Source organism: Caenorhabditis elegans, chromosome I (genome assembly GCF_000002985.6).
Source record: "Caenorhabditis elegans chromosome I".
NCBI classification, from domain to species: Eukaryota; Metazoa; Nematoda; class Chromadorea; order Rhabditida; family Rhabditidae; genus Caenorhabditis; species Caenorhabditis elegans.
This window is the reverse complement of record NC_003279.8, coordinates 4714300-4731385: the sequence shown is the minus strand read 5'-3', so window position 1 is coordinate 4731385 and position 17086 is coordinate 4714300. Positions and strand designations below refer to the sequence as shown.

The 17086-nt window shown below is 35.3% G+C and overlaps 7 protein-coding genes across 8 annotated transcripts; 2 read left to right on the top strand and 5 right to left on the bottom strand.

Moving 5' to 3' along the window:
• Window positions 1–1019: 1019 nt before the first annotated feature.
• Window positions 1020–4106, bottom strand: ugt-28 (glucuronosyltransferase). Its single transcript, NM_059036.6, has 6 exons — window positions 3909–4106; window positions 3082–3267; window positions 2339–2650; window positions 1974–2293; window positions 1331–1786; window positions 1020–1281 (listed from the first exon to the last, which is right to left on the bottom strand). The coding sequence occupies exons 1-6, from the start codon at window positions 4053–4055 to the stop codon at window positions 1089–1091; spliced, it is 1614 nt and encodes a 537-aa protein (NP_491437.1). The 5' UTR covers window positions 4056–4106; the 3' UTR covers window positions 1020–1088.
• Window positions 4107–4614: 508 nt separating this feature from the next.
• On the bottom strand, window positions 4615–7321 carry ugt-27 (UDP-glucuronosyltransferase; the record flags this gene model as incomplete). The annotated part of the gene is made up of 6 exons (NM_059035.3): window positions 4615–4791; window positions 5147–5922; window positions 6019–6330; window positions 6898–6990; window positions 7041–7121; window positions 7172–7321. The coding sequence occupies 6 exons, from the start codon at window positions 7319–7321 to the stop codon at window positions 4623–4625; spliced, it is 1581 nt and encodes a 526-aa protein (NP_491436.1). The 3' UTR covers window positions 4615–4622.
• An 82-nt stretch (window positions 7322–7403) lies between these two features.
• Window positions 7404–10255, bottom strand: ugt-26 (UDP-glucuronosyltransferase; the record flags this gene model as incomplete). 2 transcript variants are annotated; one of them, NM_059034.7, is made up of 7 exons in its annotated part: window positions 7404–7838; window positions 7886–8341; window positions 8761–9080; window positions 9206–9273; window positions 9322–9565; window positions 9802–9975; window positions 10022–10255. In NM_059034.7, 7 exons carry the CDS (start codon window positions 10178–10180, stop codon window positions 7670–7672), a joined length of 1590 nt encoding a protein of 529 aa, NP_491435.2. The 2 variants fall into 2 exon arrangements, with proteins under 2 accessions (NP_491435.2, NP_001122418.1); NM_001128946.4 differs by having other exon boundaries at window positions 7670–7838; window positions 10025–10180.
• A 472-nt stretch (window positions 10256–10727) lies between these two features.
• Window positions 10728–11628, bottom strand: C10H11.7 (Major sperm protein). The gene is made up of 3 exons (NM_059033.6): window positions 11359–11628; window positions 11070–11126; window positions 10728–11022 (listed from the first exon to the last, which is right to left on the bottom strand). The coding sequence occupies exons 1-3, from the start codon at window positions 11581–11583 to the stop codon at window positions 10771–10773; spliced, it is 534 nt and encodes a 177-aa protein (NP_491434.1). The 5' UTR covers window positions 11584–11628; the 3' UTR covers window positions 10728–10770.
• Window positions 11629–11776: 148 nt separating this feature from the next.
• On the bottom strand, window positions 11777–13839 carry W09C3.1 (Protein kinase domain-containing protein). The gene is made up of 7 exons (NM_059032.3): window positions 13701–13839; window positions 13320–13442; window positions 13105–13275; window positions 12701–12934; window positions 12262–12649; window positions 12014–12201; window positions 11777–11963 (listed from the first exon to the last, which is right to left on the bottom strand). Exons 1-7 carry the CDS (start codon window positions 13761–13763, stop codon window positions 11811–11813), a joined length of 1320 nt encoding a protein of 439 aa, NP_491433.2. The 5' UTR covers window positions 13764–13839; the 3' UTR covers window positions 11777–11810.
• W09C3.8 (DUF4440 domain-containing protein) lies at window positions 13840–14416 on the top strand. Its single transcript, NM_001377578.2, has 2 exons — window positions 13840–14152; window positions 14196–14416. Exons 1-2 carry the CDS (start codon window positions 13945–13947, stop codon window positions 14384–14386), a joined length of 399 nt encoding a protein of 132 aa, NP_001364696.1. The 5' UTR covers window positions 13840–13944; the 3' UTR covers window positions 14387–14416.
• A 1486-nt stretch (window positions 14417–15902) lies between these two features.
• On the top strand, window positions 15903–17066 carry W09C3.7 (uncharacterized protein). The gene is made up of 3 exons (NM_059030.8): window positions 15903–16263; window positions 16481–16712; window positions 16757–17066. Exons 1-3 carry the CDS (start codon window positions 16225–16227, stop codon window positions 17002–17004), a joined length of 519 nt encoding a protein of 172 aa, NP_491431.1. The 5' UTR covers window positions 15903–16224; the 3' UTR covers window positions 17005–17066.
• The last annotated feature ends 20 nt before the right edge of the window (window positions 17067–17086 follow it).

The window sequence follows — 17086 nt, the reverse complement described above, 5'->3', positions numbered from 1 at the left end:
ATTCATGTGATTGGATATTTATATCTCTGCATAGCTTTTCTCGGACAGATTTTTGTTCAAAAACCCACAAAGTTGAATTTTGTTCATTGCACCCAAAGTTTTTAATTTTAGCAGAGTGCAAGTATTCCGCACGCTTTTTAATAATGGAACCAAGTTTTCACATTGCTTTTGCCGAGTTGTCTATTTTTTTTAAAATTAATTTTTTTTCATGAAATTTTTTGCATTTCAATTGGTATTTCTTTTCGAGATGAACACTGCAACAAAGACAAAATTTATTTGAAAAACATGTTGTAACCCCGAAAACAAACAGGCGCCGGATCGTCCAGAATCCGGAAAAACCGGACACAGAACGTTTTCTTTAATCCAATTTGTAGCCCTAACTGGCCAAGATTTTTCATGTTCTAGGTTAAAAATGTAAAACACTAATATTGTACATTTGAGAACTGCACTATTATTCACTAATTGGGTAATTGTGTAGGAACTTGGTACATATACTTGGTACATAGATCATTCCAGTTTTCCAAGTCGTCAATTCCGGTTAATTAGGTTGTAAAATTCGATGTCTTCGTCTGAAAACAATCAAATGATTTTTGTCGCTAGTTTCTCATTAGGATCTCTGGGTGCGAACTTGTAAACTTCTACTGTATTTATTTCCCTAATAGGAAGTTATTCTTTGTGAGTGGTAACTTGATCTATAGACAAGGCACAGACAAAGTATTCGCGTTCATTGAAAAACTGTCACTTGCAATGAAGATCATGAAGATCACGCATTGAAAGTGTGGTTTGTTCATTGTGGGTGTGTTTTCTTGTGCTATATATTTAGATTTTTCGTTCTCTGCAGTAATCTAAACATAAAAAATAGATCACAAACCTTGAAAAATGTCTTAAACTGCAATCAATATTTCTGATAGTGCTAGAGAGCATTTTAGGTATAAGGCACTTATTTGCCTTTTTAATTCAATTTTTTAGAAAATTAAAACTAAAAGTTTGAGCATAATTTTTGATTAATTGAACAACTTGAAAATCAGAGGAATTTATTTAGAGATCCGTAAATTGAACAATCAAATGAAATGCAAACAATACCAGTTCTATTCAGTTTTCTTAGATTTTTCCAATGTGAAATATTTTCTAGCTTTCTGATAAATAAATCTAATACTAATTGCAATAATTGTACCTACAGAAATATAAAACAATGCGAAAAGAGCATAAATATCAAAGAATGTTTTCTGGAAGTAATTGAGATGACGACCATATGGATCAGTGTTAGGGAATGGGCCATGTCTGGAAATATGGTTTTAAAATTATATTTAGTCAAATTTAATGAACTCACTCTCCAACAAATTCCGTGTATTTGATAACATTTTCCATGGGACTGTATGGCTGATTCATCAAGATATCCGTCAATTTCTCTGCATTTTTCTTGTAACTCTCATCATAAAGAACATCTGTGAGTGCTTTCCGAGTTACTTTTACATTTTCCATTGAATTCTTATGCAGATAAATGACACCGTTATGTCTAGCAATCATCCGAGCATTTCGAATTTGATCAGCAAATACTGGAATAACAACTCCTGGTTTTCCACTGTAAGCCAATTCCATTGTACTTCCAAGTCCTCCATGAGTTACAAAAGCGGAAAGTCGAGGGTCATTGAGAAGAGCTGTTTGAGGTACCCATTTTGAAAAGTGAATATTCGAAATTCCATCAGCAAACGAGACTTCATCGGATTCATATTTGAAAATGAATGTGACATCTGGCATTGATTTGATCACTTCGAGCAGGCCGTTTCTTGAAATTGACATGATTTTTAAATTTAAAAAATTTCTCAAAAATGTTTGGTGCAGCAAAATTATGTGAACTTTCTACTCAAGTGAGAACGACTTAATTTGTGCATAATTGGACACCATTCTTGATTATTTGACTACCATATTATTATAATTTTAAAATTCCACATATTCCTCTCCCCATCGCAAACCTCCATATCTTCGGCATATACGCAGACTTGACCATTGACCCGAATGAGATTAGGACCGTTTTCGTCCTCTTTTCCAAAATATCCTCCCAATCTTTAGTCAGTTTTTGCTCTTTAATCCATTTCAAATTAATTGAAATTCCTCCAATTGGAACAGTTTTCTGAAGAACTGCACGTGGAAAATCCAGAAATGGATTGGCGTTGACAAAGAAAATTGAAGCAGATGAGAGAAGTTCCCGCCAATTTGGAAGATCTTCTCCAAGAAATTCACGATAACTTTTCATCTCGCCATCGAACATGTCATGTAGAGCGATATTGATTTCCTGAAAGTACACCATAACAAGAATTATAGACTACAACAAGTTTACCTTAACAACCATCCAATTTTCATATCTCTCAGCCATAGTCATCACATCTCCAGTGACACTGAATCCAGATGGTACATAACTATAATCTAATGGTTCTCCAATATAATCCATAACTGCATCATAAAAAGTACTTGAAGATGCCAAAATTGTTTTTTCGATTCCAAGAGCTTTCACGAATCCAAGTCCACAGATGGTAACAGGCTCGAGAATTGCAACGTCAAAGTTGCGAGATTTCATTTGTTCGAAAATGTCCCGACGCTTATGAAAGTTACGACAGGCAAGTTTCATGTCGGAATTGAAAAACGAGAACATCTGAAAATAGTTTATCAATTTCTAAAACAAGAGTATACATTTCTTCTGTTATTGGAGAGGGTCGCTCTCAGTTTGGGTATGCAACAAAAAGTAGAGAACATCAGGCAACAAACTGGCTCCCCTCTAATTTTTTTTCCAATAAAATGCTAGAAATTTACAGAAAAGCTGTTAAACCCACCCGTGCAACTCTTTTAGTTAGGGAAATTCAAGTATTTCTTCAAAAATTGTTCTTATTTTAAATAAATATTACATCTCATTGAAGTGCCTAGGACTAGGTAAACGTTGAAGAAGATTTTTTGGAAACTTGTATTTTTCCGGAAAAGTATTTTTTTATCAAGTCGGGTGAACACAAAAAAAATCCAGGATGTTTTCCCCACCAAATTTTTTTTAGAATTTACATTGAATATTTTTACAACCAATCAAGAACTCACATCTCTAGAATTAGAAGAATCCATTTCAGATTTCCAAAAAAGTTCCATAATCTCCCCATTCGGTGTACTTCCCTTCTTAAATGACATCATTTCTTCATCAGGTTCCACGATAACCAAATCTTTTGTCAATTTGACTCCGATACATTCATCTCGTTTTTCGGGATCTACAACTGGCATCAAGTATGTCTGAAAGAGAAAATTCAACGTTTGTGTTAAGTTTAAAAAAATTGTATGAAAATTGTACACATTTTTGAGGGCAAAAGTTAAAATGGGCACCAAAAATCGTAAACTAGAAATTCTGAAAAAAAATAAATATATTATTTTAAAATTATAATGAATCGCTAAATTTTGAGATTTCAAAGCATAAGAATTGAAAAATTGAGGCATGTGCTTTTGAATTCAGATTACTGTAGAGCTTTATTTTTTAATGAAAGATATCAACTTATTTCAGAAGGTTCTTAAATTTAATAGTCTTGTTATTTTTCTTCAATGGCAATTTAAATGTGGATAGGGTCCAGTGGGTAAATTGTTTTAAAATATGCCTATGGTAGCACAATGACTAAATATCATAGTAAAAAAATTCAAAAAATTCAAAATTTTAAATGATTTAGTTTTAATTTAAAAAAAACTCAGTTTTTGCCACTTTTTTGGAAGTTATCAATCAAAAAAAATGTTTTTCGCATTTTATTGTCTACTAGTGTTTTAAATATATATTTTCAAACATTGTAGAAAATGCTATAGTTTTCTGAAATCTAGCAGAAACTCAGCAATTGCCACTTTTTGGCTGGTCAAATTAAAACGTTTTTTTTTGAAAAGTTTAAACTTACCACATTATGTCCTCGTTCGGTCAATGTATCCGCCAGCTTCCCCAAAAAATTACTGTGACTGGCTGCAAATGCAGGAGAGTAGACAAGAATATTCAGAGAACTTGTAGAGCAGAAAAATGAGGAAAATATCAGAAATTTGAGTAACATTGTGAAGTTAAAGCACGGAGAATGAGAGGAAAAACAACCATTTTTATTATGTCTACTTTATTTTTCTCTAACATACTAAGTCTCTCACACGTTGCGTAATATTACGCGGCAAACAGACACGCCTTTTTGTGTTCACAGACCACAAAATTGTGTGGTCGAAAAGGACAAGATGATTATTTGATCTTTAAAGAGATGGGGAGAGCAATTTTTTTTTGATTTTTTAAAATTTTGAATCTGGATTTTATTTTAATGGTGTAGTGCGGATTGAAGTATCAACAAAAAAATTTACATATAATTTATTTTGATTTTTTTTTAAATGAAAACATGACAAAAACTAGAATTGTTAGTTTTTAAAACACACATTTTATCTAAAGTTATGAATTATAATTCAATTTAATCAATTTTCCGCCAAATCTTCTTACTTCTCTGAAAACCATCTTTTTTGAAATCGTTTTTAAAGTTTGTTTCTCGTTTGAAATATTTTTTCAGATCGCGATTAATTTGTGCAATTATTCCCATTTAACAACCCCGCCCCATTGTGACCACAAAACACGGAACATATTTCATTCAGGTTCTCTTGATAAGCCAACGTTTCAATTGTAGGGGAATTAAACAGAAAATGATAAGAAAGAACAAAAAATGTCCAAAAAGTTCGATAAGGTACACGTCTAGAAGATTTCGTTGAATGAAATTCAGCTGCCGACCATATGCATCCATTTCGGGAAATGGCCCGAATCTGGAAAGTTGTAGTAAAACTATAGGCCTTGAAAAAAGTGTATCGGAAAACTTTACAACTTCAAAGCCAACAAACTTTTTTTAAACTAAATGCTCAGGTGGTGAGACGCAGAAGGGGAGGTTGACTCTTTTTACAACAAAAAAAAGTTCCAGGAAAGGTTCTCAAAAATGTTAATTTTTATTCCGAAAATGTCGCCACACTTTTCTGACGATTTTCTCAAATCGGGTTCCAACTCCAAAAAAAACCAAAAAAAAAAAAAGAAACTCTACCCTTTTTTGGGATCTTGCAGCGAAAATTTCGGTTTTGGTGGAGCTCGGTTTGAGCCCACTTTGTTTTAATTCTTGAAAAAACTTACCTTGCCACAAACTCTACATATTTCACGACAATTTCCTTCGGCTTAACCGGTTGATTTTGCAGTAAATCCGCCAAATGCGCCGCATTCTTTTTGTAGTTCTCATCGTATAAAACTGATTTCACAGCCGAGCTCACAATTTTCCAATTGCTCAACTCAGTTTTCTGAACAATAATTGCACATCCATGTCGTTGAAGCATATGTCCATTTCTATATTGATCACCAAATATTGGAACCATTACGGCGGGTTTTCCAAAATGTGCAAGTTCATTTGTAGATCCAAGACCCCCATGAGTCAAAAATGCAGTTAATCGAGCATCATTCAGTAGTTTAGATTGTGGAACCCACTTGGAAAAGTAAATATTATCAATACCAAAGGCAAAAGAGGTGTCATTTGTTTCATATTTCCAAATAAAAGTGACATTTGGCTCTGATTTTATCACTTTTATTAAATTCTTCTTTGCATCATCTAACATATGTGATGAATGTATCATTGAGCCGAATGAAATGAGCATATTTAAATTTCGTTTGTTTAAAATATGATTCCATTCCTTATCCAGTTCTTGAGATTTTATTTTCTTCGTATCGACTGATATTCCACCAATTGAAACTGTCTTTTGTAGAATTGGACGGGGAAAATCTAGGTATGGATTGGAATTTGTAAAATATAAAGAAGCAGCTGGTAAGAGATCTCTCCAATCAGGAATTTCATCTCCGAAATGTTTCCGATAGATCGCTTTCTCAGAATCAAACATTTTATACATAGCAGTTGCCATTGCCTGGAAAACATTATTTTAAAAATTTGTGCCGGTAACATCATGGATATTAAATTTCAAAACAATTATTTCAAAAATTCTAGAAAAAAAATCACAAACCTCTGCAACTCTATGATTCTCGAGTCGTTCGAAAGTTGTCATGACATCACCTGTAGTGCTCATCAACGATGGAAGATAACTGTGTACATCTGGCTCTCCAATATGACGGAATAAATAATCATAATAGGCACACGAAGATGCTAATATAGTCTTCCCAATTTCAAGTTTTTTTGCCAATCCGAGACCACACACTGAAAGTGGTTCGACTATTGCCACGTCGAAGTTGCGAGATTTCAGTTGATCCAGAATTTCATGTCGACGAAGAAGGTTCTCACATCCTAGTTTCATTCCGTCGAAAAACCATTGGAAAGACTGTGATTATTAGTTGGAAATTGTGCATTTGGTAAGTATAATATATATACACTTTGAAGTTTTGATCGAAGTTTTATTTTATCATTATTTTTTAAATGTGCTACAGAACGTTTATAATGTGCGACAGAAAGTTGACAATCTGCGACAGAAAGCCTGCAGTTTGCGACAGAAAGTCATGTGCTACCAAATGTGGACAACGAGTGAAAGAACGTGGACAATGCTCCGTAGAAAGTTGTCAATCTGCGCCAGAAATTTGTTTAATTAGCATCAGAAAGCGTGGCAGATAATTGTCGTTTCCCAACGATAATTGACACTGTGCGCCAGATCTTACTTTAAACTGTATACAGTCCGGCAAAAAGTCATTGCTATTTGGGGACTAATGTCTATGTCAACTTGACAGTGCGAGGTTCAAAATACAAAGTTCCATGTTCTTTTTTCTGTTGTAAAATTCTCGAAGTCACTTCTGATGATTCCCTCACAAAAACAAAAACAATCTAAAAACAGTATAATATTTTTTTTTGTTCGTTTCTTTTCTAGAATGTTCTTTGAAAACCCGTTCTTTTTTACCTCTCCGACATTAGACGAATGCGTTTCTTCTGTCCAATATGCTTCCATACTATCATCAAATGGAACACTTTCTTGAGTTGTGTGCTCATCTTTCTGAAAAATGGAAAAAAATCAAAGTTTTTCATTTCAAAATGCACACTAACCTCCACAATTATCACATCAGTTGTAACGTGCACACCCAATTGTTTGGTCCGTGCCACATCTACAATCGGGACTAGAAATGTCTGGAAAATTGGTCCGGGAATTCGAAAAAACTGTTTTCGAGAAAATTTACCACATTATGTCCAGCTTCAGTGAGTGTATCTGCCAACCTTGCCATAAAGTTGGTGTGACTTGCGGCAAAAGCTGGTGAATAGACAAGAACATTTATAGAATTAACTTGGAAAATTAGAAGAAATCGGAGGAAATAAAAGAAAAGTAGCATTTTGTCTGGAGAAGGAGACTGTCTGTCTGGTTGTTTTTGTTCGAATTATGATGGATCGATGGAAAAAGTGAAAATAAAGATCAGTTTATTTGGTAAGATCATCAGTCGGTAGGCGGTGTTGAAAAACAATATGATAAGAGTTAAAGAGAATTATAATAAAATAGTGAAAACTAGATTTTTATTTTCTAATTGCACTTGTTTTTTAAAATTATATTAAAACAGTTAATGGGGGAAGTTGTTCCCTAATAGTATTATTGTACATCCACAATGTGCGCAAATATCAAATATTTTTATTATCGGTATCAAAATTGGAACAAAAAACAATTATATCTAAGAATTTCCAAATGTCTAATCTTTCTTCAGTTTGAAACAACTCAAAACATATCGTATAACTAAGAAAGCAACAGTTAATACACTAACTACACCTAAAGCAAACAGGGAATAAATATCTAGGAATGTCTTCTGGAAATAGGTGAGCTTTCGGCCATGAGGAGCCATTTGAGGGAATGGTCCGTACCTGAAAAATTATTTATTTAAGTAAAAACTAAACTGAAAACTACTCACTTTGCCACAAATTCAGTATATCTTACAACAGTTTCTTTTGGCGTTTTTGGTTGATTTTTGATCATTTCAGCTATTCTTTCAGCACTTTCCGTGTACTGTTTGTTGTAAAGAATGTCATGTACAGCTTTTTTAACTCGTTGCACATTTGCCAATTCCTTCTTGTGAAGTACAATAACTGAACCATGTCTTGCAAGCATATTCGCATTTCTAGTTTGATCACCGTAAATTGGAACCATAACAGCTGGTTTTGCACAATAAGCCAATTCATTTGTTGAGCCGAGACCTCCATGTGTAAGGAAAGCGGATAACCGAGGGTCATTGAGAAGAGCTGTTTGAGGTACCCATTTTGAAAAGTGAATATTTGAAATTCCATCAGCAAACGAGACATCATCGGATTCATATTTCCAGATGAATGTGACATTTGGCATTGATTTGATAGTCTCGAATATTCCGGCTCTGGAAAATTTGTAACTGCTGATTAGCTCAAAAGTGGCGGAATTAGTTGCTGATTGGTCATGCTCTACTTTTGGAGGAAATTCGAACAGGAAGTTAACCATAAGTGAAAAAACACTGTTAAAAGTTTATCTTTCAATCCTTTGCGTTTTAATAAGATATTAGTATTTTAAAACAAAATTAAATTTTCCTATCCAGCGGTGATCATTTTTATTTAAATAAACTTCAGGAAATATCTAGTTTTCATTAGGCCAAATTTTCAAAAAAAGTTTTGATCAAGAAAGTAAGTCCTCCTAAAAATTAGAAATAATTTAAAATGTTTCGACCTGCATCTTTAAAAATTTCCGGCAAATATTTTTGTAATCAGTTATTTAATAATTCAAGTGCAGTTTGCCAAAGCTCCCAAAAATTAAAAATCTTACTTCCACGCAGCCGGCATTTTATCAGATGGTACATTTGATCCAAACGAGATTAACATTGATTTCTGTCTTTTATTCAAAACTTCTTCCCATTCTTTATTCAGTTTTTCTGACTTGATTTGTTGAAAATCTACAGTAATCCCACCAATTGAAATTGTTTTTTGAATTGAAGCACGTGGATAATCAATGAATGGATTGGAATTTGTGAAATAAAGAGACGCAGATGACATTAGCTCTTTCCAATCAGGAATATCACTTCCAAATGATTCACGATAAATTCTTGTTTCTGCATCGAACAGTTTGGCGAGACTTGCTTTTGTTTCCTGAATTCAAATGTAAATATAAAGGTTGGCAGCTACTTGAGAGGAGTCGACCAAAAATTTTGTTTTGTACGAGTTTTTATTAATTTCTAAATTTTTTAAATTTTTTAAAAACGTATCAAACTTACAGCAACCAGTCGATAATTTTCCCATTTTTCCGTCATGCTCATCTCTTCTCCAACTTTGCTCGAAAGAGCTGAAATAGCGTTTTTGAATAAATTGGTCAATCTGAAAAGTAACTCACTAGGAACTGAGCTGAAATCCTCGGGCTCTCCAATATGTGGTAGCATGAAGTCATAGTGAGCACAAGAGGAGACCAGTATTGTCTTCTTGATATTCAATTCTTCAAATAATCCGAGTCCACAAATTGTGAATGGTTCAGCAATTGCGACGTCAAAGTGACGGGATTTCAGTTCACTCATGACTTGCTTGTTTCTCATGAAATTCTCACATGTCAGAATCATAATTTCATTATACCAGGAGAACATCTGAATTTGAAAAAAATTCATTTTATTTCAAATTTTCGATTTTAGGTTTAAACTTATATACGTTGAATTTTTGTGACGGCTTCAAAAATAGGTTGCTTTAGTTAAAAAAAACAATTTTTTTAAATTTTTTTTTGATAATTGTTCATTGTATCACCTAGTCAGGCAGTCAGGTAGTCAGGTAGTAGTCAGGCAGGTATTTTTGTGCCTACAAAAAATTTCCCAGTTTGACAACTCACCGCATCAATACTTGAAGAATCCATCTCAATAATCCATAGAAACTCAATACTTCCACTGTGAGGAACCAATTTGCTTTTCATTTCCTCATCTTGTTCAACAATTATCACATCTTTTGTTAATTTTACGCCAAGTTTATCTCTTCGTTCTTCAAGTGCAATTGGAACTAGAAATGTCTGAAAATATTTCTGATACTTTTCAGTTGTTCCAATTCCCACAAACCACATTATGACCAGCTTCGGTGAGCGTATCCGCCAATCTTGCCATAAAATTGGTGTGACTTGCCGCATAAGCAGGTGAGTGAACTAGGATATTTAGAGAAGAGACAAGTGAGAGAGTACATAGAACGAGAGAAATAGAGACAACAGACATTCTTATCATTTTAGAAGATAGAAATGAATGGAAGAGTGTCTATCAGTCAAAATGGACAATTTTATAATAAAGATGACGCAGAGAATTAGAGTGTCCACCAATTGTGAACTATTGCACAACTTTATGTTTGTTTCTATGAACTTTGATGTTTGAGTACTGCTGCTGCCTCTTGTTTTTTAGAATTTTTGTATTGGAAAAATGGTAATATACTGAAAAAAGATTATCCAGTTGCGAATTTAATCAAATTTTTGAAGTACAAAAATTGTACTTCAAGTTTCATTAGAGGTTGAAATTACCCGCATGAAAATAAATAAATAAAACTTTGGATAAGCGTTAGAGGAGAAGTAACGAGCATTTTAAGCGTATAGGCCCAAAATGCGCTCAAAAGAAATCATTTTGTGATGAGACTTCTCAAAAAAGTTTCAACATTTTTTATGACGGTGCAAAATATCGAAAAAAAATGGCCAACATTTTTTCATTTGTGTCATTTCAAATAGTAAACATTCAATTAAAAAAAAAGCTCAAATACTGCTATACTTTTATTTTTGGACGGAAAGTTGATAAAACATTTTATTTGATGCAGTATAAAAGTTCATGTTCTAAGCCCCATTAGGTGCTTTTTCATCAGCTTCTTTATCAACCTGTGCTCCTGGCTCAGCCAAATGTCTTGCAAAGAAATGATGAACTCCGTCCGCCGCTTTCTTCGCAAACGCTTCTTTGTACGTCTTCGCGTCACCAGCTGCCACGTGGAAGATTGCAACATGATTTTTGTTGTCTGAGCCTCTTTCGGGTCTTTCTTTTCCTGCGTCTGGACTATTGAATGTGACTCTCACATGAACTTTTTCACCACTCTGAAATTAAAATATATAGAGAGACAAAATGTTTGGTGAGCACTTACCTTAATGAAACCGACGCTGGGTTTTGAACGGAACCAAGTGTTGTCACTGGATTTCACCTGTAATATTTCAATATTTAAGAGTTCATTTCCAAGTTCGGAACAACGCTGCAAACGGTTGGCAGTATTTCCAGGAGGATAGCCTTTCAAATTGTTCTTCTTTTAGATTTTTCAGATATTTGAGATGCTCGTACATGACTGTTCGCGCTATAAAGTAGTTGGCGAAGTTATGCGTTCATTTCCACAATATCAACTCGACTAACTAAAACTTTTGAATTCAAATGTTACTAACCTTGAATGCTTGTTTCTCCGATGTTGTGTTGGTGACTGTAAAGAATGAATAACCAATTCCCCCAATTGGGTACTTGAAGAACAACGTGGTTGGAGTAATATTCATTCCAAACTCTGGTTCATCCTTTGCATTCAGTATTTTTCCATTTCGAGTTGTCCTTTCGGAAACTGAGTCTTCTTTCTTCTCTTCAATTTCTGCACGAAGTGTATCATTGAAAGCAGCCATCGTTTCGAAAAATTAATCCAGTTAAGTTGTTTAATTTGAATGATAAATTTTTCATCGCTTAAGCTTCTGTTTTGAGTTTTTTTAGTATTCAAAGGTCACCCCCCCCCCCCCCCCCCTCGGCCCATTTGTTAGACGTGGGAACCTTTAATTTTTTAAATAGAAGATTGTCTTTTCAAAAAATAAAACAAGAAAATAATACATAAAACTTCATTGATGTCTAGTTCCAATCACTTGTTTCTCTTCGATACTTTTGCTTTCTTATGTGTACTCATTTTGGATCCGAGTTTCGATTGTGCAGTTTTTGCATCTCCACTATTAGCTCCACCACTTCCTGGCTGTTTCGGCTTACCAAGCATCTTGTTCTTGACTTTTGCATTCTTCTGAAATGCAATATTGAAAATTAAAATTAAATTTTCCTATTCCCAAGTACCTGCTTCTTATTATCATCCGTCTTCTCTTCCCGTGCCTTCTTGAGTGGTACGTCCTTGGCGAAGAAGTCCACCAACTCTGCCATGATCAAATTATTGCCACCAGGAACTCCGGCTCTCCCGAATGACGCCAAAAGATACTTCTGAATGGTGGATTCATCATCCATGCGGGATAACTCCTTTGGGCGAGCTGAAAATTTATTTTTTTTTAAATATTTTGAAAATTATTTATTAGACACTACAAACTTACCAGTTTCTCCCAATTCAGCAACCAAAGCATTGATTCTGGCAACATCGTATTTCATGGGTCCCGACAATTTTCCATTGATCTCCGTCAACTTGGCATAGAGAATGTCGTAGATCTTCATGTAATCCGGACGATCAGCATATTGCACAGAATTGAGATATTCAACAAGTGGAAGGAATGAGCTAAGAAATGAATCTTTTGAAAGATATTCATTCAAATGATCTTCTTTCAAAGCTTCAATCCGTTCTGGAATATTCGAGGATGTCCATGGAAGTGGTGCATACATCTCCATTAACATGAAGAACCATGACCAAAGATCATCAACACGAGAAAGTTCCTTTCGTTTGTGCATGTTCAGAGAACAATATCTCACTGTCCCACGGAACTGCGCCTGAAATTTTTAAATGTTAAAACTCGAAAAAATCTTCCATGAAAAACTAACCGGATTTCTCGGACGTCGCAATTGCCATTTATTACCGGAATCCTTCGTCGCATATTTTCTAGCCATTCCATAATCAAACAAATAAACATGAAGAGAATTTGGGTTGAAATCAACGGCGAAATTACATGGCTTTAGATCACGATGAATATAGGTGTATTCGTGCATTGTTTTGATAGCAAGAAGAGTTCGAATGCATACACGGATGATGGTATCTTGATTGAAATTATTGTTCATCTGGAATTAATGAGTTAAAGATTCAGCGTTGATCTCTGAACTTTCTAATTTATACATCTCATGAGTTAAAGTCATTTTTCTTTTCTTCAGTCAAATTATAAGTATAAGTCTAGGAAGCTCTAGGAATTAGATCTAGGAAGATTAGAGAAGCTCCACAACTAAAATCTTACCAATTCGGCAATTTTCTGCAGATCCGGACCACACAATGTCATTACAATGTATCTATAATCCTTGTAAATGCCATCATCGTAGATATGAATTGCAGTTGGCTCGTGTTGCATTGCCACCATTATCTCTCTTTCAAATTTCAGTAAATTGTCTCCGGCAGTCATTTTTTCAATCTGAAAATTGTTCTTATTTTCAAATGTGCTCTTCTAAGACATACCTTGAGTGCAGCTTCTTGTTTTGTGGACTTGTTTGAAACATGGTACACGGTACCAAATGCACCTCTACCCAATTCGCGAATCGTGAGCCACGCGATCTTCCCGCCCTTTTCCTCAACAACCTCCTGAAAAACATTTTCGTTGTGATTTTGAAACATCTCGTTCCTTAAGTCCTTAAATAAACTTAGGTTGGCCTCAAAAATGAGAAAACTCGGCCACCAACTTTCTTCGCGACCCCATCGCCACCTGGTGTGACGTCACTCTTACTGTGGAAGGCCATTATTCAAAAAATAAACTTTCCCGCCATTCTGCAGGTCAAATGACAAGGGGACCTTCAGAAAACACGCGCAATTTAAAATCAGAAGAATTCGAGAATACCGTACCTCACCAATATTCAACCGAATACTTTCCACTTGTCTATCCGGTTTATCGTCTTCTTCACTCATGACAACAGCTTCTTATCGATTTCAATTTCTTGGAATTTCAAAAATTATGAACTTAACTTTAGTAATGACGATTTTCAGCAAAGAAAACCACGATGTTTTTGAATTGACCTTTTCGAATAAATGTTTTTTAAAAATTCTACTTTTGTGGAATTATATTTTCCAATTTATCGTCATTTCCATAATGAAACTTCAACACGTGTGCATTCTCTTTGCAATCTCCTTCCTTGTCGATTCCAAGAAAAGTGTCAAAATCCCAGAGGATGTAAAGAAAGGAGAGAAACTGATTCAAGAATTGTTGAAAGGAATCGAATTAAAAGATAAGCACAAAATTGGAGACGTTTTCGATGAAAAGTTTATTTATGAAGGATGCAAGAAGAAGTATAACAAAGGTATGAATTTCAATATTTAATTTGAAATTGAATTATTTTTCAGATGAAACCATCACACTGGTCTCTGCAGTAGATGAACAAAAAGCTTATATGATTGAAAGAAATACTGAAATTGTAACAACTGGACCCTATAAATTTGCAACTTCTCTTTCTGATCAATTCGATAAATTGCAATCAAGTTTCGTTGTTTCAAAGGATTGGAAGTTAATTTCTGGAAAGACTACTTCTTGTTGAATACTTGAAAATAAATGAAATAATTTTATCAAGAAAAAGCCTTTTCCCTCAGCATATTCTCTGGAAAAACATTTTTGTGAGAATTTTTATAGCAATTTAATTTCCATGAATGAACCCCTCTCTAGCAATTTCCAAATTTTATAAAAGCATTGTAACAAAACAATAAACCTACCAATTTTATTTGTTGGAAATTAACAAGCATATTATGTCTGAATCAGGGTTATGCGGCAAATCACACGAGCTCGGCAAATTTGGCAGATATATTTTTCCAATATTTGCCGTGCTGAGCAAACTCTGAAAAATGATTAAACTTATGATATTTCTAGGAGCACTGAGAGACTGAATTCTTCACACAAGTTTGATTTTTCAGTTCTGCTTTTGAGACATTTGAGTGTTCCACTTTAAGAGCAGGTTGGGGTGCTCTGGTTGGAATCAAAGAAGTCTTGAGAATCATGCCAAACAAGGAAAGAATCATCCTCTTCAAGCAAAATGTGCTACCAGCCCTCCTGTATGCTAGTGAAACTTGGACTTGTAATGCTGGATCCACGTTGAGACTCAAAAAAACTGTCACCGGTCTCATCGACGCTGCAGAAATTCGAGGCTGGAACTTCAACTTGGAACGTTACCTCCTTGCAAAACAATCAAGATTTGCAGGACACATTCTACGGAGAGACCCAAACCGATGGACAAAAATCTGCACGGAATGGGACCCGAGCCACAACAAAAATTGGAAACGTGCCGTTGGAGGACAGAAGAAGAGATGGGCAAAGGACATCGACGAAGAATACGCAAAATTCCACCACAATTCCGCCATGTCGGGACAAGTCGTCGTTGGGAGAAGAAGACTAGGAATGCTCACTCCGAAGGCTCCATGGCTGTCCAACGCACGCACCGACCGTGAAAAATGGAAAGAGTTTGTCCGCAGTTGCCTCGCAACTTGAACCCAACGGACATCAAAGTATCAAAGTAAGTAAGTTATGCGGCAAATCACAAAATTTGCCGAGCTCGGCAAATTTGGCAGATATATTTTTCCAATATTTGCCGTGCTGAGCAAACTCTGAAAAATGATTAAACTTATGATATTTCTAGGAGCACTGAGAGACTGAATTCTTCACACAAGTTTGATTTTTCAGTTCTGCTTTTGAGACATTTGAGTGTTCCACTTTCATTGCCGGGAGCCTCTCCGAGAGATTTGATGTCAACGAGTGACCCAAAACAATATCAGGATCGATAAGAGGGCAAATCAGAAAAATGCTTGCCATCGACAATAATTTCGAATAAGTTTTTGTTATTTTATTTCCCCTCCCCAAATCCTTCTTTCTCAGTCGGGAGTGTGCCAGATATCGCACTCTTTGTCCTTCCGCCATGACTCACTAGTCAGATATTGTTTATTGTCTGATTGATATCGCAATATTGAGTTTTGTTATTATTTAGAATCATCCCACGACATTCTTTTGTCATCTTATTTCTCCGTCCACATTTATTGTATATAAGCCGCTTCCTCTGAGGAAGCGGCATCTGTCTTATAATAAAAGGGATTCATCCCAGCCAGCCTCCAATCAGTTCATAAAGCAATAAAGACTATTTCGCTGTTCCACCTTTTAAAATGGTTTAACTTTTCATTAACATCACGTATGCCAATGAATAAGAAAAAATCACAATTTGTAAAAGTTGATTTTCAAAAAAAAAAAAACTCATGCGAATAAATTCTTTCCAAAGTGATAACCGGGTTACGGTAACTTCCAACTCATCTTTCCTCCTTATACAATTCACTCCCTGCTCACAATTTAGTCATTCATCTGATTTTGTGGTCATTGAGTAAGCCGTCTATCTTTCGAATGCAGCTTTTCTGGACTTTCGTGTTCATTGCCTCAGTGGTAAGTACTGTTTTATACGAAGGAAGCGTTGTGGCTTTGAAACGAGGGCACTCTCGAACCTCCCGATTGGGATCAAGACGGTTCAATCTTGTTGGACATGACTTAGTTTAACCCAAAATGAAGCTCTTGCCAAACAGTGCCAAACTTGTTTTGTTTTAAACTTGATTGAGTCATTGACAAGAGTTGCTTCCAACCGAACTCAGTTGGTTTCTTGCAGGCATTTTGTCATTCGTGTGAAAGGGAGGCTGATACCAGTAATCTGATCCCGGTGACCGCGGAGCCACGTGACGCTGCTCGTGATGCTGCAGACTTGGAATTGGCAAAGACAGTCGCCACAAAGTTGGCCGCCGATACAATGCACGTGAGAACCAGTGAAGATATCCATGATCTCACCAACTGGCTTCTGCCACACATGATCTTCAACATGTGCGGTAATCGTTTGTACAAGGGTAAGTGGATGAAATTCCTTTCGTTGCATAACTTTAGTTTTCAGGTCAATTTGTTGCATTCAACATGCATGCTCTTATTGAAAAAGAGAAATTCCCAACTGATCTGACATATGAAGTGATTCAAGCATACACTCGTGAGGATAACCTTTCAATGCATGTTAAAGCAAACGGATTCGTTTTCGAAGAGAATGATGAGCTTATTATGGATTTCAAGAAGCAAGAGGATGGATCATATAAGATGTCACAGGGAACTATTCTCACCTGCAAAGATGATGAGCCAAAAGCTGAATAACTCGTGTTATGGATCATCTGAACAATCTAATCTCTTATTCGAATAAACTTTTTTAAAGTGGTGTTCTATTGTCATTATTAAA